General features: G+C 46.7%; 1 protein-coding gene across 7 annotated transcripts in view; it reads right to left on the bottom strand.

The window, feature by feature from the left end:
- Positions 1-9,258: 9,258 nt before the first annotated feature.
- The window catches only part of MOGAT2 (monoacylglycerol O-acyltransferase 2), a 33,558-nt gene continuing 26,071 nt past the window's right edge, over positions 9,259-16,745 (bottom strand). For 2 of the 7 annotated variants that reach the window (XM_074372666.1, XM_074372665.1), the window contains exons 4-7: positions 13,411-13,615; positions 13,082-13,256; positions 12,275-12,474; positions 9,274-10,857 (exon numbers count right to left, since the gene is read on the bottom strand). In XM_074372666.1, coding sequence (XP_074228767.1) covers positions 10,703-10,857; positions 12,275-12,474; positions 13,082-13,256; positions 13,411-13,615 — 735 coding nt within the window. In that variant the 3' untranslated portion in view covers positions 9,274-10,702. Of the gene's footprint in view, positions 10,858-12,248; positions 12,475-13,081; positions 13,257-13,410; positions 13,616-16,745 lie in introns of all 7 variants that reach the window. The other 5 variants (XM_074372661.1, XM_074372664.1, XM_074372662.1 and 2 more) reach the window with 5 other exon arrangements.

The raw sequence follows: 16,745 nt of genomic DNA, 5'->3' as shown, positions 1-16,745 counted from the left end.
ATCTGCTTGAAGAACTTCCTTTAATGTTTATTATAGCACAAGCCTGCTGGGAATGAATGCTTTTGGCTTTTGTTTGTCTAAAAACACCTGCATTTTCACCTTAAATTTTGAAAAATATTTTCACTGGGTAGAGAACTTGGAGTTGACAACTTTTTTTCCCTCTCAGCTCCTTAAAGATGTAGTTCTAATCTTTGTTCCTCTGTATATAATGTATATTTTGATCTGGTTGTCAAACAGATTTTCACTTTACTTTTGGTTTTTAGCAGCTTTAACATAATGGATCTAAATTAAAAAAAAAAAACAAAAAAAACTATCCTGTTGAGAGTTCCTGTGTTCTAGGATCTCTGGTTTCATATCTTTCATTATTTCTGGAAAATGTTCAGCCTGTCTCTTTAAACGTTTTTTTTCTGCTCTGTTATCTCTTCTTCTTACAGGATTTCAATAACTTTAATATTACACTGTTCATTATTTTACTACAGGTCTTGAATGTTCTGGTCTGACTGTAAACAGGACAGTGTAGCATTGATGAAAGAAGGGACAAATCATCAATGGAACAGAACAGAGTCCTAAAATAGGCCCACATGAATATCATCAACTCATCTTTGACAAAGGAACAAAGGCAGTACTGTGGAGAAATGATAGTCTTTTCAATAAGTGGTACTGGAATAATGAGGAATTCACATGTAAAAAAATATGAATCTAGGTACAGACCCTTTGCAAAAATTAACTCAAAATGCATCACAGACTTAAATATAAAATGCAAAACTATACAACTCCTAGAAAATAACAAAGGAGAAAAACCTAGATGACCTTGGGACAACAGAGTACATCTCTGGGTTCTGGAACAGCAGAACATCTACGGACATAAAAACGAATCTAGTCACAGACTTTACACCCTTCACGAAAAATATCTCAAAATGAGTCAGACCTAAATGTAAAATGCAAAACTATAAAACTCCTAGGTGGTAACAGGAGAAATCTAGGTGACCTTGGAAATGGTGATCCCTTTTTAGATACAACACCAAAGACACAATTACTGAAAGAAAAAAATGACAAAGTAGACTTCATTAAATTAAACTTTAAATTAAATTCCACTTTCCAAAGACACTGTCAAGAGAATGAGAAGACAAACCACAGACCTGGAGAAAATATTTGCAAAAGGCATATCTAAAAAAGGAACATTACACAAAATAAACAAAAAACTCTTAAAACTCAAGAATAAGAAAATGAACAAACAGATTAATAAATAGGTAAAAGGCCTGAGCAGACACTTCCCCCAGAGATTTGCAGATGGCAAATCAGCATATGGAAAGATGCTCCACATCCTATCTCATTAGGGAACTGCAAATTAAAACAACAATGACATACCTCTACACACCTGTTAGAATGGCCACAATCCAGAACACTGACATCACCAAATGCTGGCAAGGATGGGGAGTAACAGGAACTCTCATTCATTGCTGTTGGGATTGCAAAATGGTACAGTCATGGTGGAAGACAGTTTGGCAGTTTTTTACAAAAGTAAACATACTCATTTACAATGCAATAATCTTAAAGTCATGCTTCTTCATATTTACTTGAATGACTAGAAAATGTATGTCCATCAAAAACCTGTACAAGAGTGTTCACAGCAGTTTTATTTATTCTTGCCCAAACGGGGAAGCAACCAGGATTTCCTTCAGTAGCTGAATGCTAAATGAATTGTGGTACATCCAAACAATGAAATATTACTTAGTGCTAAAAAGAAATGAGATATCAAGTCATGAAAAAACACGGAGGAATCTTAAATGCATATTACTAAATGAAAGAAGCCAATCTGAAAAGTCTACATACTGAATGATTCCAGCTGTATAGTATTGTAAAAACGGCAAAACCATGGAGATGGTAAAAAGATCAATGGTTGCCAGGGGTTAGGGTGGAGGGAAGGATGAATGTGCAAAGGGCAGTGAGACTATTCTGTAGGATACTATAATGGTGGATTCATGTTATTATACATTTGTCAAAATTCATAGAGTGTAAAACACCAAAAGTGAACACTAGTGTAGACTATGGACTTTGAATGATGATGTGTCCATGTAGGTTCCTCAGTCATAATAAATTTTCTGCTCTGGTGCAGGATTTTGATAGTGGGGGAGACTGTGTGCATGTGGGGGCGAGGGTATATGATAACTCTCTGTACTTTCTGCTCAATTTTGCTGTGAACATATAACTGCTCTAAAAATTAAAGTCTATTAAAAATACATGCATAAAACAGTCTATTTAAAAATTAACAAAATTTCCACGATACTTAGCACTAAATAGCAGTAAATGTTTATCATTCCCTGTAATGTCTGTGGGTCAGGAATTCAGGAATGGCTAGCTGGGTGCTTCTGCTTCAAGGTCTCACATGCAGTTGCAGTCAAGATGTCAGCCAGGGTTGCAGTTATTTGAAAGTCTGACTGGGGCTGGAGGAGCCACCTCTAATTTGGGCCACTCATATGGCTGATAGCAGGAGTCCTCGGTTCCTCATCATTTGGAACTGAGATTGTCTGAGTATCCTCACAACACAGTGGCTGGTTTCCCCAGAGTGAGATCCAAGGGAGAGCAAGATGAAGCCTCAATGTCTTTTCTGACCTGGCTTCAAAAGTCACACGCCATCATTTTCACAGCATCCTATTGGTTACACAGTTCAGCTCTAGGCAGTGTAGGAGAGGACCACACAGGACTAGGCATACCAGGATGTCAAGATAGTTGTGGGCCATGCAATGTTTTCCAAATATATCAGCAGAAAGTTATTCTTGGTATTTGCCTAGATTCTTTAAATCTCTGCTGTATCTATAGTTGTCTCTCCTACTACCCTAAAATTGTTGATATGTGATTTCTTTCTTTTTTGTGTTTTGTTTGTTTGTTTATTTGTTTCTGGATGACTCTGTCAGAGATTTGTCTATTTTAAAGAAGCAGCTTTTGGATTTTTTGACAGTCTCTAACATACAGTTCTTTTCAGATTCAATTAACTTGTTATTTTCTTTATTATTTTTCCCCTTTCTACTTTCTTTATGTTTGCTCTAGATAGTCTCTAACTTCTTGAATCTAATCAATAGAGTATTTTTAATCTTTCTTTGTTTCCAAAGTATGTATTTAGGTGATTAATTTCCCTGTGAATATTGTTTTTAGCTGTAGCCTATGGAATCTGATATGTAATATTTTCATTAATTTTAGCACTGAATATTTCCTAATATACACTATAAATTCCTTTATATTTATGAATTATTCGGAAGTATTTTTCCTTTTTTAATTCTAAATATGTGGAGATATGTGATTATCTTGTATTAGTGGCTCCTAAATCATTGCACTGTCATCAGTGATTTGTATAAGTCTTCGGTATCTGCTTATGTTTATTTTGTGACCTACTATGTGCTCAATTTTTATATGTTCTAAGTAAGTTTGAAAAGAATGTGTATCTTCTAATTGTTGGATGCAGGGTGCAGGGTGCAGGATCAACCTTATTAATTATTTAAATCTTCTACACTCCTAACAACATTTATGTGTTTATCAGTTACTTAGATGTGTTTAAAAAAAACAAAAAACTCTCTCTAATAATGATGATGGATTTCTGCATTCCTTTTTAAGATTCTACCAAGTTTTGCTCTATTTATTTTGAAGTTATATTGGTAGAGGCAAACCATCATATATATTTCTGGTAAATTGTTTCTTTTATTTTTATGTGATGATCATTTTATCTCCAATAAATCTTTTTGTCTTAAGATCAATTTTGTCTGATATCAATATGGTGTTACCAACTTCCTTTTGATTAGAACTTACCTACTACATCCTTTTCCATCATTTTCCATATTTCTGTGTATTGTGTTTTAAATATGTCTCCTGCAAACAATGTATAGTTGCATTTTGCTTTGCTTTGTGTTTTCCTCCAATCTGACCTTCTGTGTCTTGTAACTGGAAAGTTTTGATCAGTTATATCTACTTCAGTCACTAATATATTTGGAAATAATCTGACCAACTTATATTCTATTTTCTACTTGCCATGTGTCTTCTTTGCTTATTTTTACCACTTTTTCTGGCTTTATTAAAGTTTTCTATATTCCCTTTTCTTTTCTCTCAACGTGCATCTTTATGTTAATAAACATTTTTGTGTTAATAAGTTAATCAATTTGTCTATTCTCCTTACAAACAACTAAGGACTTTGAAACACTTTTAACTCTGATTGATCACTGCCTCCTATCTTACATGATTTTATTTTTCAGTATCTTGGTTCCACACTGTTTTCATGTACCTGAAATTAGTTCAAACATGTCCAGATCCACATGCTCAAGTGACTAAAAGACTAAACAGAGATCCCAGAGCAGTAATTCAAACAAGAGAGAAGTGTATTTCTTTCTTATGTAACAATCCAGAGGCAGGCAAGTGGTCCAAGGCTGCTGGGAGAGCTCAGCCTTAGGAGGTCACCTCAGATAGGACCTGACTCACTGAGGCTAACGTGGAAGCTAACTTGGAAGGGAAGGCACATTGGGAAGGAGGAGGGCCAGGACTCACCTGCCCAGGACAAGATGCTCTTCAGGCTCCTGCCTTCCCCAGCTAGTGGTCCAGGGGCAGATCATGGCTCCTAATTTACATACATTTGCATACATAACTTTCCCTGATGAAGAATCTGAGGCTTCCAGAGAATGAATAGTATTTGTGTAATAAGCATATGTTTAACTTTATAAGAAACTGCCAAAAAGTCTTCTAAAATGTATCATATTGAAAAACTTAAAGAGTTACTTTAAATTTCACAACATAAATCAAATTTTTCTGCTCCTGTCCTTTGATTCCCAGGTTGGTAGTTAGGAGATCACACTCACAACGCCAAGTGCTCAGACTTCGCAGTCAGGTGTGACTTCAAATCCTCACTCCAAATTTCAAAAACCACTTAAAATTTGAGTGACTTGGGATAACTGAGTTAACCTTTCTGAGCCTCATATTGGGATTAATTCTTCATATATACATGATGTACCAGGGTGGGTTCTCCAGGAAATGGATTCTGAGATGGTGATTAGCCTGCAGGATGTTAGGGAGAGCCCTTGGGGTCAACACCTGGAAGAGGAAGGAAGGCAGTGGAGCTGCGCAGAGGGAGAAGTCGAACTGAAATATCCCATCAGAGTTGTCCTGATTTAAGCTGAAGAGGCTAAGCCTTACTTCCCGCCTGGATCTGTCTTGGCATCTGTTGCTCCTATGGAGGCAGCTCTGCAGCTGGGGCCACGCGTGCTTCCTCGAAGTTGCATCTGGGTGGTGCTTCCTCGTGTCCACGTCACAAGGCAGAGTGGAAAGAGCTCTGGCTGAGAGCTGAGACCAGTCCTGTGTTGGCCCCTTTCAACATAATTTACTTTTTTTTTTTTTTTTTCAGATGGGGAGGCCCCTTTTGATCCTGAATCATTGACATTTACTGATAGTGAGTTGGGAAGCCAAATAAAAAAAGACGGGCAGGACCCCGAGGCAGGGCCACTACTCTCTTGCCAGCACCATCCAGTTCCCTGGCCCAGGGGCTCTATCTCACTTTTTTGCCTCAGAAACAGCTTACTTCTAGTAAAGTGGAACTTACCCCTAAAATTCTATTGGTTTCCTGAGCTAACCCCTGATTGGTCCATTTATAGTACTTCATTTGCATGAAGTTCACTCCTGATTGGTTATTTCTCTCCCTCCTGATTGGTCCATTTCTACAAAGCTTGTTCCTAATTAGTCAAATTTTGTTATACCTTATTTGCATATGATGTTGCAAAGTGTAAACTGGAAGCCTATAAAAGCCTGTGTAAACCTACAGCCTGGCTCCAGAGCTTGGAGTGTTAACTCCTCTGGACCCACTGGCTAAGTAAACCTGAGTTCTCCAACTCTCCGAGTGCTGCTTGTTCTCTTGGCCAGATCCAGGTTGCTGTCACAACTGAGCTGTAAAACGTTTTTCTGCAACATTTCGACCAGGGTTTGCTGTTTTTGTCTTTTCAGAGCACCTTTTAAAGGGGCTGCTAGAGGGGCCTTCCTGCCTGTCTATTTCTAGTCATTCTCTACAATGGGTGGAGCTAGACAAACATGACACCAGTTCAACTGGTTGAAAAGGGAAATGCTCAGGTCAGTTTACTGGCAGTAAGTGAGAGGAAGACACAGAATCTAAGAAAAGTCAAAAAATAACTTGTGATGGATACAAACTCTCACAGGTCTTTCCAAACCATTTCCTGGCATTTATAAGGGAAGTGGTGAGGAAGAGTGTTCATTGATTGAACACTCATTTATGGATGAACCATTAACAGGTGAAGAAACCTGCACTCTGAGAGGGGAGAGGACTTGAACTGCATGGGGTCCCACACGCAGCAAATGGGGAGGGGGCACTGTATGCCTGGTTAACTCTTAGCTTCCTACCATTTTCAAGTACCCTTCTGCCCAGTTTGAGACCAGACCAGGCAGGTGAGAGCAGCACGTGATAGCTGCCTGGGCAGGGGACCTTCATATTGGGACCAGGATTCCAGAGAGGACTCTAACCTCTCTGACATGAACAACTTTTATTATGAAACGCTCACTGTGTGTGTCACAGCAATAATATGTGTGAAGCATCCACTTGGACCCTAGTACGCGGTAGGTTCTCAGCAAGTGGTTCAGGGGTCTGACTCTGCCCTTCCCTGGGGTCACTAAGACAGACACCCAGGTCAGCCCAAGGCATCCGCTGTCCCTGTGACCCACCCATTGCCCACTCCAGCTCAAGCACCTCCCAGGGCTCCTCCCTACTTGACTCCTTCACTGGACATTAGTTCCCCCAGACAGAGGCCAAGCATTGTCAGGGACCCGTCTGCCTTGTGCCTCCTCTATCTCAGTAGAAGTGTGCTGCACAGAGGTGTAAACCTCAGCCCCCTGTTCCCTAAACCTCACCTTGACCCTGACCCTCGGCAGTAAGCTCACCGGCTGTGCTCTGCCCTCTCCTCCTCTCTGCCTTTGCTGGCTCAGCAGCTCCCATCCTCCCGCCTCTGCTCCTCCTGAACCTAGCAAAGTCCAGTCCCCCTGAGACGTGGAGCCCAGGTCCCATGGCTGCTGGCAGTGCTGTGCTGGCTGACCCTGTTCCACCCGCCATCATCAGGCAGTGCCAGACAGGCTGGGCCCCAGGCCCTTTGTCCCCTGTGGGCGGTGATGGCCTAGAACTTCTCCCAGGTCAAAGGGCAGCCTGATTTCCAGAGGAGACTCCAGCTCTCCCATCCCTGAGGGCCTCTGACCTTCTCCACCAGGCCTGGCTGGTCCTGTGGTCCTCAGGCTGCCTGAGCCTGCACGTGTCAAGAGGGAGATCTTGTCAGGAGGGAGATCTCCCCACACAGGGCAAGGCCCCCTCAGGCCGGCTGGGAGCCCTGAGGGGTGGCAGGTGGCAGGTGCTGTGTACTAACTGAACCCTTGCCAGTGCAGCTCCTGGCTCGCTGTATCAATGGGGAGGCCACTGCTTAACAAACTCCCCAATCTCAGCATGTAACACAGTAAACGGATGTTTTTGTTCACACAAAGTCCAGCGAGGACATTCCTATCTGGGTAACTGTCTAGGCAGCCCTCCTCTGAGATCAGGCTCCCTGCTCCCATCTTGTGTGGCTGATGTTTTCAACATGGGGCTTCCAAGGATGCAATGAATGAGGGGCAGTCCCCTTCCCTCTGGCCACTCAAGTCTCTCCCCATCCCCCCATCTCCTCTCCTGGAGCCCAAAGTTTGATGGTCACCTTGCCCTCCACCCCAGCCAAGCCAGGGATCAAGGCCATCATTCCCACCTCTGACCTTTGCTCAAACCTTTATCCCACCCACGTGGGGACCTGCTTTATGACCAGCTCAGCCTCTGTCCTCCAGGCAGGCTGCCTTGTGCAGCATCCCCAGCGCTGGGGTTGCCCAAGGCAGCCTCTGAGGGCTCATCCACTGTTGCTGTGGAAATGGCCTAAAGGCCCCCAGTCATCTCGCCTCCTGGTATCACACCCTCGTATGGAGTATGGGCTGGACTTAGTGTCTAGCATCAAACCCATAGGATAAGGAGGCAGAATCGATGGTCAGTGACTCAGAGGCTAGGTCAGAGAAGGCAGTGTGGCTTTTCTGTCTCTCTTTCTATCTTTCTGTCCCTATCTGTCTGTCTGTCTCTCTTGCTCTCTCTCTCTCTCTCTCCCTCCCTCATGATTCACCTATTCTGGGATAAGCTACGTCATTGGCAATTGGTACCCATGTGGAGAGGTCCACATGTGGGAGTACAAAGTCTTCTGCCAGCTGCTTGGTGGGTGAGCTTGGGAGCAGAGCCTCCAGCTCCACTCAAGGCTCTGAGACGTAGCCCCGGCGACACTTTGGCTGCCTCCTCCTGAGACGCCTGGGCTCCAACCCTCAGCACAGCCACTCCCAGATCCTGACCCTCAGATACTGTGAGACAGTAAATGTCAGCAGTTTAAAGTAGCTAAGTTTTGGAGAATTTGCTCCAGAGCAACAGAGAACCAATCAAATCACCTGAAGGGAAGTCCCAGTCTCTCCTGTCACCTCTGCCCAGGCCCAGCATGTCTGCCCGGAGAGGAGGTGCCATGTGAGAGCCATTGCTGCAACTCCTTACGTCACTGGGGAGGCTGAGGCGCCAGGCCCTGTGTGGGGGCTGGGGGCACAAGGATGTGGTCTGGGCCTCAGGGTTCCCAGGCCCTTGGGACTTAGGAGTCCACTCACCCTAATGGCCACGGCCCTTTCATCCCCAAGCTAGCCCACCAAAGGGGTACTCAAGTGTGATTCAGGCCAGTGGGGCAGGAGAGCAGGGTTGAGGGTGGCTGGGGTGTGCTGAAGTTTGACAAAGGAGGTGGACATCCTTTGTTTGACCAGGTCCAAGAGAAAGAGCATCCAGGGAAAGGGATCAGCACATCCCGGGACGCAGCATGTGTGAGAGCAGGATAGGCCGAAAAGAACCACCCAGCCAACCCACAGAAGTGTGGACGTAATTAATCCTCAGTGTCTCAGCCATGAAGGTCTGCAGTGGTTCATCGCCCAGCAATAGAAAACGCAACGGGCAGGTACTTCTCTCCTCGGCAACTGTTGCCCTTCCTGCAGGGACTGCCCTCCTGCCACATCCTCCATTCTTCTGGGGTTGGAAATCATCACTCCTTCTCTGAACACCGCCACTCTTTATTCCCACCTCTCTTGTGAGCCTACAGCACACTGTCCCATAGGGTAATAACCGGCCTTCATAAGACGCTGGACACATTTATGACCTGACTTAATTACTCATACCACCACCCCCTCAGCCGCCCATTCCAGACTGGATGTAGATGGGCTGATTATCTCATGATATTGTCTATTTTACTCACAAAACCTGAGCTAGATATTGTGATCCTTATTTCTCCAATGACAAAACTCAGGTTTGGAGGTGATGTAATAACTTGCCCAGGATCACTGAAATGGAGTGAACTTGGCTTGAACCCAGAATAGACTCTCAAAATTGCCCCCACTGGTAGTTATAGCTGGGATCTCTCCTGGAGGGAAGAGATCTCACTTTCCCACTGGAGGTGAGGGGCATTCACAGTAGTGGTTGGACCCAGTCATCCTGTCCCTTCACTAATAACACGTCTCAGACCCAGGATCCCAGAATTCTTCTCATCAGGGCACCTGTCCCCATCTCCCCACCCTGAGACACATAGAACCATACACTCCTCATGTTTGGTCTTCGTTCTCTGTGCTGATCTGCCGTGTCTTCACATATCCTCCCCTTTCTCTCCTACAGGACAGGGCAGAGGTGGTAAGTTCCAGTTAATGGGTCAGGAGGAAAGAAGCAACATGCCGTTCTCTGCCCATCTGATTCACCATCTGGGAAAGGGAGACAGGGATGCAGGGCCAGGCTGGGGTTCAAGGTAAGTCTTAGACCAGCCTTCCTACTTAGGGGTGGAGAGGAAGAGAAGAAGACTGAAATCGAATTGTTTCATTTGTTGAACTGACATTTATCGAGGTCCTTTTCTGTGCAAAGTCAGGGAATGAAACAACAAAGGATGAGGAGGAGCTGCCTCATGGAGTTCTCAACCCATGTGAAGTCAGAACTGAGACTCAGGTCATCTTAGTCAGTCGGGGAAACTGACGCTCAGAGGGAGGGCGAAGAGGTCTGTCCACATCATTCAGCCACAGACACAGCACAGTTCTTCTTACCCACCTTCCAGGCACCTCTGGCGGCCGGTCCCAGGGCTCAGAGGACTCAGAAACTCAAAGTCACCCAGGGGAGTGCGGGGGCTTCATGAGCACACCCTCCTCTCCAGCTCAGGGAGGGGGAGCTGGGACGGGCAGAATACAGGGTGAGGGAGCTGGTAGGAGAAAGCTGGAGCTGGTGGCTTCTTTTGTTCTGTCATCAAGGCAGAGGAAGAAAAACCTGCTAATCGATTGCTGCTCTTTGTCCTGCTCATCGAGTGACAGGACCAGAAGCACAGAGACCCCAGCAGCTCTCCCGTCTCTAGATGCACAGACCAAGGAGAGGGCCCCTTGCAGAGGAGTCACAGCACGAGGGCACATCACTGATGTCAGAGTCAGGTCTCCTCCGCCACGTTCTCAGCTGTGACTCGGGGTCTGGCGTGCGTTGGAATTGCAGGAGTCAGTGAAGGCTCTGGAGATGGGTTCGACATACACCTCCAGGAAGCCTTCTGGGATCACAGCCCCTCCCTCTCTGCTCCCTAGTGCCAGCTCTGCCCCTCAGGGCGGCCCCCCTGTGGGGAGGCGCTCAGCAGAACTCCAAGTGTTGGTCGATGGGGACGTTGTACTTGAGCTTGTGGGCTTCGAAGAGGTTGCTCAGCTCCTGGAGGTAGCGCTGGTGCAGCCTGTCCACCTCCTCCTGCGAGGGGTGCGGTGTCTTCTGCACCTCGATGGGCGTCCCCACTGCAAGACACGAGGTGGGTGGTGGCCCAGAGCGGGAACCACCGGAGTCCTGGAGCCCTTGGGGCAGGTGTGCACCCTGTGGCCATACCTATAGGACAGTACCCTTACTGCCTCCCTTTCAATTCAGTTTTTGGTGATGCACCCAAGATGTTAGGACAACTGCAAGATTGTGAAATAATAACACCCCCAGCTGGCATTGCCTCCTGTCAGGGAACATGCTAGGTGCTTTACACGACTAACGCCTTCAATCCTCCTAACAATCCTGTGGGGACAGAACCTGCTACTATTCCCGTCTGTAGGGGAGGCAATAAGGCTCAGGTAGGTTAAGTAACTAGTTCACGGTCACGCAGCCAGGAAGAATCAGTGCCAGGTTTTAAACCCTGGAGATGTGCCCTCAACCTCCAGGACCTCGGGTTCTGGGCGCTCAGATGCCGTGATTAGAGGTGCCTGGATCTCTGGGAGGAGGCGGGCCCACAGCCCAAGCAGCTCTTCTCCCCGCCTCCCCCTCCATGCTCACCCGCAGGGCCCCCTATCTTCCTCCCTCCTCTGGGTGTCCCGGGCTCAGCTGCCCTGCCTTCTGCTCTTGGCAATGGCTCTGGAGGCAGCAGCAGTGTGAACATTCATGAAAACACTGCCACACAACCCAGGGAAAGTTCTGGTGTAGGGGGCTGACCAAGTCAGTACTCAACCAAGTATGGACTGGGTGGTTGGAGATGAACAGACCCAACCCTGCAAGCTTTGCCAGAGGAACCTAGTTGGAATCCAGGAAGAAAGCAAAGAAGATGCCCAAACAGCTGCTGTACATGGTGCCCCGTCCACGCATGAAGTCCCTGCTCATTAGTCACAGGAAAATCTCTCAGGCTCTAATTGAAGGCCTGTCGGTGCTACTTTACACACAATTCTAACAGACCTAAAATGCCCTTCCCTTGTATCTGCCTTCTCCGATAAGCCTTATTAGCTCCTCTGGGTCAGAATTAAACCCTCCTTCTGTGGCATAATAAAAAGTCACACAGATCCTGATTTAAACCTCACCTCTGTTACTCTCGGGTAGTGTGATCCTTTGGGAGTTATTTAACTTTTCTGAGTCTCAGTTTACCATCCATGAAATGGGGACGATAGGCCCCGTCTCTGTGGTTGTTGGGATAACTGAGTTGCTACGTGTAAGGGAGCCAGTGCAGTGCCTGGTACACAGCAGGTGCTCAGTCATCAGTAGTGACTTGTCCTTTGTGCGTCTGTAAACAGTTCCCATCCCAGATGCCTTACATCCGGGTCCTCTGCCTGTGTGTCTGTTTCCCAGTGTAGATGTGAGCTCCACGAGGGCAAGGATGTGCCTGGCCCACGTCCAAAGCCCCTTGCAGCACACAGCCCGGGCCCCTTGCCCTGTAGCCTACCCGCTCCGGCCCGGGTCTTGGCTCACCCACAGTGGTGATGGGCCGGCGGTAGGGCAGAAGACCAAAGCTGTACTGGAAGACACCACGGCCATGGAAGAGCGGGAAGGAGACTCCCATGATCTTCTGTAGTCGATTCTGAATCCAGCGCAACCAGGAGCCAGGAGAGTTCTCATACTGGTCAAATAGGTCATTGTCCCCAAAGGAGAAGATTGGCACCAGAGATGCCCTGGAGGGAGACAGGAGAGGGCATGTGGGAATTGCCAGCCGGTCCCCTAGCTTCCTGCAAGCAGAGCACAGAGCCCTGGGCTGGAAGTGGGAGGCCCCGCGTGTCTCCCAGTCCTGCCATGGCCTCCCTTTGTGACTGTGGGCAGGTCCTGGCTCTTCTCAGGGCCACCACCTCCCACTTGTACCATGACAGGCAGACCAGAATGCTTCAGAGGGTCCTCCCAGATGTAAAAGTTTTGTAGTCTTCCCCGAAAAACTTCTCCTCCCCTTACTACCTTGTATTCGTCAAAGGTGCTTCAAGGTAGAGGAATAAGTCTAAGCTCTGCCCCAAACTCCACTCTCCCAGATCGGGTAAGTTTCAGATCTAATGCCAGCTCTGGGGAATATGACCCCTCACACCTAGTCCCTTTGATCACCAACTCTCCCTTCTGATTCTTTTCTGAGTATTTGGTCACAAGATAGTACAGCTCTTGCCAAGTTATAATCCTCACTGTGAATCAATTGGCAATATCCCGCCAAAATACACTCTGTATTAGTGTCTGCTGCCTTCCCAACTAAAAGCAGCACTTGTCACTCTCCAGGTGCACTGAGAGCCCTCTACCCAATACCCGTGCATCAGGGCAAGTCTGATGAAGCCCTTGCGGTTCCGCAGCAACAGCATGTTGGATCCGGGTCTGGCATTCAGTGCCTCCTGGGCACCCCCTACAATGACACCCAGCAGATTGCCGCCTCCCTTCCTGCTCAGAATGTGAGCACCACTCTCCTTGTCTGATGAGATGAGCCCTGGGGAGAGAGGAAGGTGGTCAGGTATGGGGTTAGGGGGCAGGGGCTATGGGGGAGGGTGTGTCCTGGTCTTCATTCCCTTCCTCAGCTGGGAGGTCTCTGAGGACTGGGACTGAGTCATCTTCCTGGGCTACTCAGGGTTGGGAAGACTCACCCCCTGACATGATGTAATCCCTGAAGAAGGGGGCCCTGAACCACAAGTTCAGCATCATCAGATGGGGGCGAATGCCAGGGAACAGCGAGGAAAAGCCGGTGCTCTCAGTGCACAGATTGATAAAAGCTCCGATCGCCAGGATCCCATGGGGGTGGAAGCCAGCAAGGTAGTTCTGGGAGGGGTCCAGCTCAGCGGTCTTGACCAGCTGTAGGGACAGCAACCTGGTGAATCTGGGCTGGACCTCATGCTTACCCTTACTCTGCCACTCACCATTGTGACCTTGGGCAAGTTGCTGGCCCTCTCTGAGCCTCAGGTTCTTATGATGATGGAGATATAGGGTGCGAATACACCCAGTGAGACCATGGTGCCAGGTGTCTCAGACTTGTGCTGGCTTCATTCAAATCACTTCCCTCCCTGGCTTTTCATTTATCAATTGGGGACTTTTGGTCCTGTCCCACCTACCTCCCAGGACTGCTGAGAATCTCAGGTCCGACAGTGCCCTGGAATTACCTAGACTACAGGACAGGGTAATCATAATAGTTACATTGATTTGTAATGGATAGGGTTTGTATACCATCAAGGGCCACCCGGGGGCGCCACCACGCCCAAAGAGCCCCATTTAAACAAAACCCCAAGTAAGAAAAACTGGTTGGGGCACTCTTTCCACTCTGGCTCAGCTCAGGGGCCTGGCTGCCCACCCTCAGAGTAGCCTGGTGGGACCCAAGGGACAGTAATGGGAGTCGGAGCCTGTTTGCCCTACCCAGGCTGAAGAGCCTCAGACAGTCCTGTCCTTGACCTAGACTTGGTCTCTGCAGACCCCCACCTCCCGGTATACCCTCTGGTGACCCGTTGACCCTTTGTAGAAAGGCTGCGGGGACTATAGGTGGGGGGACCATTGCCTCCCAGATGAAGAGAGTCCTCTTCCACTCATGCAGCAGGAACTTACTGGCTATGAAAATGAGAACAAGCAGAGAGATTTCGGGTTATTCTCATTGGGAAAGCTGCTTCTTCAGGAATATGTTTCTTTAAAAACATATCTGGCTCCCTGCACGGAAGCACTTGCTTATGAATTCCCTTTCTCAGCTAATGGGAAGGTAATTTTGTACAATTGCCATAAAGGCAACAAGACAGTATCTATCACAATTGGAAAATGTACCTGATCTTTTAACCCTGCCACTGCACCACTGAGGCATTCAGCTACTGAATTTCTCACATTTGTGCAAAATGATATTGGACAAGATTATTAACAGAGTGTCTCTTTTGATAATATCAAAATTTGGCAGGCAGAAGTCCTAAATATTTCTCCAAAGAAGACATCCAGATGGCCAACAGGCATAACATCACTAACTGTTAGAGAAATGCAAATCAAAACTACAATGAGGTACCACTTCACATGAGTGAGAACGGCCATCATTAAAAATTCTACAAATAATGAATACTGCAGAGGGTGTGGAGAAAAGGGAACCCTCCTACACTGTTGGTGGGAATGAAAATTGGTACAGCCAGTATGGAGGACAGTATGAAAGTTTCTTAAAAAATTAAAAACAGACTTACCATATGATCCATCAATCCCACTCCTGCGCATATATCTGGAGAAAACTATAATTCGAAAAGACACCTGCACCCCAGTGTTCACAGCAGCACTATTTACAATAGCCAAGACATGGAAGCAACCTAAATGTCCATCAACAGATGACAGATAAAGAAGTTGTAGTATATATATATAATACAATACTACTCAGCCATAAAAAAGAATAAAATAATGCCATTTACAGCAACATGGATGGACCTGGAGATTGTCATTCCAAGTGACTAAGCCAGAAAAAGAAAGAAAAATGCTATATGATATCGCTTATATGTGGAATGTTAGAAAAAAACCCAGAAGACACAAAAGAACTTATTCACAAAACAGAAACAGACTCACAGACCTAGAGAACAAACTTATGGTTACCAGGGGGCAAGGGGATGGGAAGGGATAAATTGGGACTTTGAGATTTGCCGATACTAACTACTATATATAAAATAAACAACAAGTTTCTACTGTATAGCACAGGGAACTATATTCAATATCTTATAGTAACCTATAATGAAAAAGAATATGAAAAGGAATATATGTATGTATATGTATAATTGAAACATTATGCTGTGTACCAGAAATTTACCCAACATTGTAAACTGACTATAATTCAATATAAAAGAATGCATATGAAAAAAAACTTGGCATCCGTTCAAATGTCCATCAACTGGGCCCATTTAGACATATCATGGACACTGTGTAGCCATAAGGACATACAAGCAGCCCTCCATGTCCTGGCGGGGGAAGACAGCCCCGACCACTCGTCAGGGGAAAAAGCAGGGGCAAGACAATGCATGCAGAATGTCACCAACTGTGCCCAGAGGGGAACATACATGAACTGCTATGCAGTTCAGCAAACACTGGTCATCACCGTTGCCTCTAGGGAAGGAACTGGGGAGACGGGTGGTGAAGTGGGACAGGGACATTTCACTACATTCTCTTGTCCTTTTTGAATTTTGAACAAGAATGTATCACCTATTTTAAATGAACAGTGAATGAATAAATGAATGAAATGAATAAAATAAATGGAAAAAATGAGTGCGGGAATGATTATCCCTTAATAAAGAAGCATTTGTATATAGAAAAATATCCTGGTGAGTGAGAGGGTCCATGCCTGGGCAGGTGTGCCAATATTTGCACCTGCATCTACATGTGCGGGTCCAGCGTGCACACTGATGGGACCACCACTGTTCTGTGAGGCCAGGTCTTTGCTTCCCAGATGTGGTCTCACTGCTGCCTTTCTGTGCTGCCTCTTCTAGGTATCCCTGTGCCCAAGCGATATCAGGCCATCATGTGAGGGCCATGGGAGTAGAGACCACCTGTCTGAGGCATCCCTGGTCCCAGTGCAGGCCTGGAACAGAGGAGATGCTCTGGAAGGACCAGGGAATGAAGGAAGGAAAGAATGGACTCGTGAATGGATGAGGTTAATGCAGCTGCCTCAGGAGGAAGCCCTGCCCAAGGCAGAGGTAGGACTCCTGGGAGGTGACGGGAGACCCGCCCTGCCCCTTGTGCAGAAAGACCTGTCACAGGCAGACCCTCCCATAATGAAGGAGCCACGGCAGGAGGAAGTGAGCATCTGTCCGAGGGCTGTGTCAGCTGGAGTTCTGTCCTGGGTAGGGGGCTGGCTTCCTGAGGTCCAGTGACTCAGACTAAGAGACCCCAGTGTACTGGGAGGTGGGGGCTGGGAGAAGGGCACGAAGTCCCTAGTGATGCCTGCAAGTGTGGGTGACAGGGTCATGGCACAAAAGAGGCAGCCTTG

The sequence above is a fragment of the Camelus bactrianus genome, chromosome 10 (genome assembly GCF_048773025.1).
Source record: "Camelus bactrianus isolate YW-2024 breed Bactrian camel chromosome 10, ASM4877302v1, whole genome shotgun sequence".
NCBI lineage: Eukaryota > Metazoa > Chordata > Mammalia > Artiodactyla > Camelidae > Camelus > Camelus bactrianus.
Note: the sequence above shows the minus strand (reverse complement) of the source record. Positions and strands in the feature narration are given on the sequence as shown.